We start from the raw sequence: 8,613 nt of genomic DNA on the forward strand, positions 1-8,613 counted from the left end.
TTTCTTTCTGTTATCTGTGTGTCCAATATCAAACGTGAGTAACCCACTATATTGATTACATTTTTCTTTCTATTTTGTGTCAATTGATGTGCATTTAACAATGCAATGTTGCTTATTAGTGGTGGAATGTTAGTCCAGTACCTACCTGTGAGGCCCCATCTTCTGTGAGAGGCAGGCCTGTATGATGCCCAGCAGGGTGAGGGCAGCCAGGGCACAGAAACCATTGACCTCTATCAGTTCCCAGATCAAACCCACACACAGGATACACTGCAGAGGGGTGATCCACACAAAGTGGGCCAGGCCAAGGCTCTGCAACACACATGAATGTATGAAGAGAGATGCAGGGACACAATTCTGTTTGTAAGCTTTTAAGTGATACCAAATTCAACAGTGACGAAGACATGGATGTCTTATGGCATGGTGGGTTATGCAAAATGGGTCAACTTTGAGCACCTTTATCTCCTGAATGTTTTTGGTATTCAGGTCCAAAAAGCCACTTTCTGACCACTTCTTCCATGGGTGAACATGTATGGAAAGTTTTGTTTAAATCAAAAGGGATGCTGTCAAAAAGTGATTGAATTCAAATTCAAATGAGAAATAAGCTTTTTGTGTGTATAGAACATTTCTGGGATCTTTTATTTCAGCTCATGAAACATGGGACCAACACAATGTTATGTTTATATTTTTGTTCAGTGTATAAACACAACATGCAAAGTGTTTGTCCCATGTTTCATGAGCTGAAATAAAAGATCCCAGAAATGTTCCATACACACAAAAGGTTTACATCCCTGTAAGTGAGCATTTCTCCTTTTCCAAGATAATACATCCACCTGACAGGTGTGGCATATCAAGAAGTTGATTCAACAGCATGCTCATTACACAGGTGCACCTTTTGCTGGGGACAATAATGGCCACTCTAAAATGTGCAGTTTTGGCACACAACACAATGGCACAGATGTCTCAAGTTTTGAGGAAGCTTTCAATTGGCATGCTGACTGCAGGAATGTCCACCAGAGCTGTTGCCAGTGAATTTAATGTTAAATTCTCTACCATAAGCCACCTCCAGTGTCATTTTAGAGAATTTGGCAGTACGTCCAACCAGCCTCACAACCGCAGACCCCTTGTAACCACGCCAGCCCAGGACCTCCACATCTGGCTTCTTCACCTGTGGGATCATCTGAGACCAGCCACATGGACAGCTGATGAAACTTGGTTTGCACAACCGAAGAATTTCTGCACAAACTACCAGAAACCGTCTCAGGGAAGCTTATCTACGTGCTCGTCGTATTCACCAGGGTCTTGACCTGACTGAAGTTCAGCTTTGTAATCGACTTCAGTGGGCAAATGCTCACCTTCGATGGCCACTGGCACACTGGAGAAGTGTGCTCTTCACAGATGAATCATGGTGTCAACTGTACAGGACAGATGTACAGGGGGGAGCGGTTTGCTGATGTCAACATTGTGAACAGAGTGCCCAATGGTGGCAGTGGGGTTATGGTATGGGCAGGCATAAGCTGTGGACAACAAACTCAATTGCATTTTATCAATGGCAATTTGAATGCACAGAGATTCCGTGACGAGATCCTGAGGGCCATTGTCATGTCATTCTTCCGCCGCCATCATCTCATGTTTCAGAATGATAATGCATGGCCCCATTTCGCAAGGATCTGTACACAATTCCTGGAAGGTGAACATTTCCCAGTTCTACCATGGCCTACCACCAGACATGTCACCCATTGAGCATGTTTGGGATGCTCTGCATCGACATGTACGACAGCGTGTTCCGGTTCCACCCAATATCCAGTAACTTCGCACATCCATTGAGGAGTGGGACAACATTCCACAGGATAAAATGAACAGCCTGATCAACTCTACAGTATGCGAAGGAGATGTGTCGTGCTGCATGAGGCAAATGTTGGTCACACCAGATACTGACCAGTTTTCTGATCCCCACCCCTACCTTTATTTTTAAAAGGTATCTGTGACCATCAGATGCTTATCTGTATTCCCAGTCATGTGAAATACATAATTAGGAATTTATGAATTGATTTAAATTGACTGATTTCCTTTTATGAACTGTAACTCAGTAAAGCCTTTGAAATTGTCACGTTGCGTTTTTATTCTTTTGTTCAGTGTAAGTAAATTATTTGGGTCCTTAGTTCTCATCCATATTGTTGAGGTTAGGGTTAGTACAGCAGATGAGTTGGGTGGTTCTTACCTCATCCAGCTTGTTGAGGTGGGCTGACATCAGGCTGACCAGCTGACCTGTGCTGATCTTGTCCAGGACTCGGCTGGACAGCTTCAGAGTCTTGGGTGTTGAAGGTCAGGGGTTAGGACGGACACAAAGGGTTAAAAACGTGTGACACAGGAAAGGCACTAAGAGGATGTAGCAGCTACATAGCTGACCCTCACAACAGAAAGTGGCTACACTGAAGAGGGTGATGTGGATCTGCATGCATGCCTAGGTGGTGGCATGTCAGATGCACACAAACACACACCACTTCCCCCTCCCACACACACCACTTCCTCCCCACACACACCACTTCCTCCCCACACACACCACTTCCTCCCCACACATGCCACTTCCCCCTCCCACACACACCACTTCCTCCCCACACATGCCACTTCCCCCTCCCACACACACCACTTCCTCCCCACACACACCACTTCCTCCCCACACACGCCACTTCCCCCTCCCACATACACCACTTCCCCCTCCCACATACACCACTTCCTCCCCACACATGCCACTTCCCCCTCCCACACACACCACTTCCTCCCCACACACACCACTTCCTCCCCACACACACCACTTCCTCCCCACACACACACCACTTCCTCCCCACACATGCCACTTCCCCCTCCCACACACACCACTTCCTCCCCACACACACACCACTTCCTCCCCACACACACCACTTCCTCCCCACACATGCCACTTCCCCCTCCCACACACACCACTTCCTCCCCACACATGCCACTTTCCCCTCCCACACATACCACTTCCTCCCCACACATGCCACATCCCCCTCCCACACATACCACTTCCTCCCCACACACACCACTTCCTCCCCACACATGCCACTTCCCCCTCCCACACACACCACTTCCTCCCCACACACACCACTTCCTCCCCACACATGCCACTTCCCCCTCCCACACACACCACTTCCTCCCCACACATGCCACTTCCCCCTCCCACACACACCACTTCCTCCCCACACACACCACTTCCTCCCCACACACACCACTTCCTCCCCACACATGCCACTTCCCCCTCCCACACACACCACTTCCTCCCCACACATGCCACTTCCCCCTCCCACACACACCACTTCCTCCCCACACATGCCACTTCCCCCTCCCACACATGCCACTTCCTCCCCACACATGCCACTTCCCCCTCCCACACACACCACTTCCTCCCCACACACACCACTTCCTCCCCACACATGCCACTTCCTCCCCACACACGCCACTTCCCCCTCCCACACACACCACTTCCTCCCCACACATGCCACTTCCCCCTCCCACACACACCACTTCCTCCCCACACATGCCACTTCCCCCTCCCACACACACCACTTCCTCCCCACACACGCCACTTCCCCCTCCCACACACACCACTTCCTCCCCACACACACCACTTCCTCCCCACACATACCACTTCCTCCCCACACATACCACTTCCTCCCCACACACACACACACACCACTTCCCCCGCCACACGCACCTTCTTATAGATGAGGCTGAAGAGAGCGATGCGTATCTGCATGCCCAGGTGGTGCAGTCCAAAGATGGCTGGCTGCAGGAGCAGGAAGCGAGCGACGAAGAGAAGACTGAGACCCAGGGCCAGATAGTAGCCCTGCTCCCGCTCCGGGGCATGAAAGGGGTCGAACGAGCCAATGATACGACCCAGGAGCTGGGGCTGCACTGTCTTCGACGCCTCCTGGAAGAAAAGAGAGAAAAAAATATATCTATCATGCTATAATGATCAGTGTGTTCCTGAAAATCTGTAGTAGCCTGTATAATGAAAAAAGTATCCAATATGGGGGAGGGGTGCGGGGAGAAAAGGTTGCCCTACAAAACTGAATTTGGTGGCACTTTGATATCATGATCTTAATGATATACCTTGATACCTCTACTCTTAATCTCCCATAAGCCCTGAACTGATGGGCATTCCTAGAAGGTTCCATGGGGATCACCTCACACCACCAGGTTACGCAAGACCTGCTGCTGACGTCAAACTTCCTCACCGAGCGGAGGAAACTGGGATACTCACACTGCAGTGAAACATGCTTCTTCTCCATACTATGGTCATGCCGCTAATTCACTAGTAAGTACCACACACGTACAGGACAGAACAGGCTAACAGCTAGCCTAGGTTGCGTTGAGTTCAGTTCCATTCCAGTTCCAATTCCCTCCAATTCACAAAGTGAATTTGAACTCAGTTCATGTGTTGAAGGAGAAACTGAAACTCATTGACAAATAATCCGGTTTTTCTATTCTAGAATTGGAACGTCCATTCCCTTCCTGAATTGAAATGGAATTGACTGCACACACAACCCTATCAATAGCATTGTCAAGTGTCCGTGTGCAGCGGTTAGGACGGAGTCAGGCGCAGGACACAGAACTGAGTAAAAACGTACTTTACTCGAATAAATCACAAACGAATTCCATACAGGGAAAAATATACCAGTTCGACACAAAAGAGCGACCACTTAACAAAGAACAAACACGCACAAAACCATGTGGGAACCAGAGGGTTAAAAAGGGAATAAATTATAACGTAACGGAAACCAGGTGTGTACAATCAAGACAAAACAAATGGAAAAAGAAGCATAGATCGGTGGCGCATTAGAAAGCCAGTGACGTCGACCGCCGGACGCCGCCCGAACAAGGAGAGGCACCAACTTCGGCGGAAGTCGTGACAGGCATAACACCTCTGCTGTCACAATATATGATATATTCTCATATGAGAGATACTGTATGAGAGACAGATGCATTTAAAAGTAACATAACACTATAATAAGACCCAAAAGGCGACCCACATTTTAAATACAAGGTTGTTCATCATCTGGTATTGTAGTAATAAAGTATGCAGGCCTTTATAACAATCGTGGCCGACTCCGGTTGTGGCGAGCTCACAATGTGTGCAGGCTTTTGCTCTAGCCAAGCTCCAATACACCTGATCAAATAGATTGTTATTCGGTTTTATATAGAGTTTGACTAATGTGGGTTAGTTAGACTAGAGAAACACATTTATTTTTATTTTTATAACTGCAACCGTAACCTGCAACCAGGACACCTGTGCTTTATGTGGAGAGATGGACTCACCCCAAAGTACAGCAGGATTCCGTAGAACACAAAAGGCCAGAGGAAACAACGGGAGAGCGCCCGCAGGAGCCGAGGCTTCTTCTTGGCCGATGCCACTTCTCGGTCCCATTCTCTACACCAGGAAAACAGAGCAGAGAAGTTAGAATCTATTAAAAAAAACACACACACATTGGCTGACAGCAAAAGTAAAGTAGGGGCACATTGTTCAGGGCACTGGTGTATAACCTGGGCACTTTGGCTGACTTATTAAACGGAGTGCAGAGACCTTGACGAACGAGGGAGAAAAAGAGGTAAGAGAGAAAAAGAGAGCGGAGGGAGGGAAAAAAGCAGAGAGAGGAGAAAAAAAAGGTGATGAGAGAGAGAGAGAGAGAGGGACAGAGAGAGGGTAAGAGAATGTGTGGTTGCACATGATAGATGGAGGGACCTTCCCAACCTGTTAATTCAAGGTAAAGTTCAAATTCCCATGCAGCTACCAGCAGAATTTGGCAGATTAAAAAAGATTCAGCACCCTCCAGACATCTGGCCCTTTCAAAGGTCAACTTTTACACCCATTTAGAGGGCCGCTGGCACACTTTACTGTGACACTACCCCTACCCTCACCCCATAGTGGCCCAGCATGGTACATGGTTGTGTGTATTTCGTTTTGGGGACAAAAACACGCGTGACATATAACAGGTAGCCTAAGATCCTTCCCTTTTTTTCTTTCTACAATCCTTTCAAAGGTGTGACATTTACACACATTACAGAACGGGGACAGAGCAGAAAGGACATACAGTGAACGGAAAAGGGAGAGACAGAGAAAGGGCCAGAGAGATTGAGAGGAGAAATTGACCGAATGAATTAGAGAAAGAGAAAGAGAGTGGTGAGAGGAATGAGAGAAAGAGAATGAGATTGAAAAATAGGAAAAGTGCATAGAGATTGAGAGAAGAGAGAGCGAAAGCAGAGAGAGTGAGATTGAGAGAAGAGAGGGCAGTACAGAGAGGGCCCAGCCTGCCCCATCCCGTCTCCGGTGTGTTTGTTTGGGACATGCCAAGGTTTATGTTTGCCTGCCCACCTCCAACCAAAGGCCATCCCATATTTTAGGTTAGCGTGGGTCATCTAGAATTTCCAGTTCCTTAGCTAATCATGGCGATCATTGAATGGGGGTTATAACAGTAAATATACTTTAGCCCGGAAGGGCAGTAAGAAACATCCATTCTCAACTCTCTCAACTCAACAAGACAACAACAAAGGGACCAACAACACCAACAGGATCACTTTGATCTATTGTTATAGCCTGGGGCTGATCCTTTATGACATTTGTTTGTGTTCCATATCATTGAAATGGCTGGAATCAAATTTGGACAGTAGTTAAAATAGGAAATCAAAGTACAGTATGTGCGAACATGTGTGTAATAAAAAAAGAAAGTCATTTAGAATTTAGTAACTTCCAAGGATGCACAGGTGTGTTCAACACGCCTTAAATGTTCATAAAAGGGAGACACTTTGGCTGATACAAACCTTTCTAGTCGTTCAGAAAGATTGTCTGCGAGATCAAACGATGGTGCTTTATAGATATCTGTCAAATCCAACTTCTTTCTGAAGCCCTTCCTCAACAGTGGAGATGTCCACCTGCAAAACAACAGAATGGATGGGTATGGGAGGTTTGGTTGGTAACAAGTATAGAATATAGGCTACTTCTGAGGTACCTACAGTAGACCAATCTCCTCTGAAGTTGACCACAGATAAGCCTACCCAAGAACTTTTCATACATTTTATTAACCAAACGCCCATGCAGTCATATAGGGTGGCAAAATCATACAGCAATATATCAGCAGCATGCATGTAGCAGGAGAATTAGGCCTAGGTCTACAATTTAGATAGCTGCATAATTTGTAAAAAAAAAAGAAAAATAAGAAATCCTAAATCTGTTACATAATGAGTTTTGAGACTATATATGTATTTAACGGGCAGGACAAATGACGAGAAATGTTCAGTATCATTGACTCATTTCATACAAAAATATCATAATTGAAAGATGGAGCGCAAAGGGCTGCTGGAATTTCATCTCGGAGCAAAACACAAAGAAACTGTCCTTGGAGTATTTTTGCACTTTCGTTTTTAGCATTTACAAGAATCTACTAAAAGTCAACATTGAAACCTTTATAAAATAATACGATTCCTGTGACCTGACTTTCCGGAAAACTGACTCTATCCCCCTTCACAATAGCGCTCTCCATAATAGGTAACAGCCTCTGGCAAACCATTGAAGTGTTTATTTACGACATATATGAAGAAAACATATCATTCCTTACCAGAAGAAATATTTGGAGAGGAAGTTTGCATCTTCCACGGGTGACTTCTGCATCCTAAGAGCACCGCCAGTTTTATTTCACTGCACCTGTGTCCTATCGCTTCCCTTTTTCTCGAGGATGACCGCTAGTTCTGTTCTGACTGTCCCAGCTTGTGCCGACTGTAAATGCGCAGGGCAGAGCTGATGTCACTGGTGTGAAATTGTCTCCAAGCCGGGGCTGCGACCACTATCCAAACAACTATCACACAATGCAGAGCACACAACACAGACCGCAGCAAATGGGCTGTCTTGTCCTTGCCTTGATCCCGACAATGAGAACACGTTGGTTAGCGAGAGAGTATCCTTTATGGACTCTCCAAACATCCCGGAGTGCGTCATTTCCACACTGACAAGCCTCTTCAAAAACTTACACGGGTTGCATATTGTGGCAACCCAATTTGCGGAGACATAAACTACTACATCTATAATGGCGCACCAATTTTTAGCAGGCAGGTTTCAAAGAAATCACCTCTTCTGCAATTATGTCAATTTATTTGAATCAAAAGGGTATGTGATCTCATTCATTTGTTAGAATGAATATGTCCTTCAGAAAACCCAGTTACATCACCTGGGCTCCAAGCAATGTATCAGAATAAGATTAGATGGTGGAGTTAGTCTGGAGAATATGAAAGAAAAAGTAGCCACTGTCATGGCATCTTCTGGTCTGTTCCATGAAATGAGTCCTTTTGCGTCCTTTTTTATTTTAAATAGAAATTGTGCATCAATATTGCATTTTAAAAGGCTGTTATATTAAATTAAGTGCACTTTAATATAGACCACTTGGAAAATTAAATGAATCATATATTTTTTAATATGAATAAAGACATTCAGCGTTTTGACATTTCCCTCTGTGCACTCTTCTCCAAGCGTTCTCCTCCAAGTTATCACTATCATTGTACAGCTCTAGTCATTTCGTTGATTTGACAAAGTCATTTCTGGCAACT

The 8,613-nt window shown here is 45.8% G+C and overlaps 1 protein-coding gene across 1 annotated transcript in view; it reads right to left on the bottom strand.

Annotated features, from left to right (window-relative positions):
* Positions 1–7,949, bottom strand: part of LOC120053520 (cystic fibrosis transmembrane conductance regulator-like) — a 42,229-nt gene extending 34,280 nt beyond the window's left edge. The window contains exons 1-6 of the mRNA XM_039000654.1: positions 7,632–7,949; positions 6,838–6,948; positions 5,338–5,449; positions 3,734–3,949; positions 2,219–2,308; positions 146–309 (exon numbers count right to left, since the gene is read on the bottom strand). Coding sequence (XP_038856582.1) covers positions 146–309; positions 2,219–2,308; positions 3,734–3,949; positions 5,338–5,449; positions 6,838–6,948; positions 7,632–7,684 — 746 coding nt within the window. The 5' untranslated portion in view covers positions 7,685–7,949. The remainder of the gene's footprint in view (positions 1–145; positions 310–2,218; positions 2,309–3,733; positions 3,950–5,337; positions 5,450–6,837; positions 6,949–7,631) is intronic.
* Between the last annotated feature and the right edge of the window lie 664 nt (positions 7,950–8,613).

The sequence above is a fragment of the Salvelinus namaycush genome, chromosome 9 (genome assembly GCF_016432855.1).
Source record: "Salvelinus namaycush isolate Seneca chromosome 9, SaNama_1.0, whole genome shotgun sequence".
Lineage (NCBI taxonomy): Eukaryota > Metazoa > Chordata > Actinopteri > Salmoniformes > Salmonidae > Salvelinus > Salvelinus namaycush.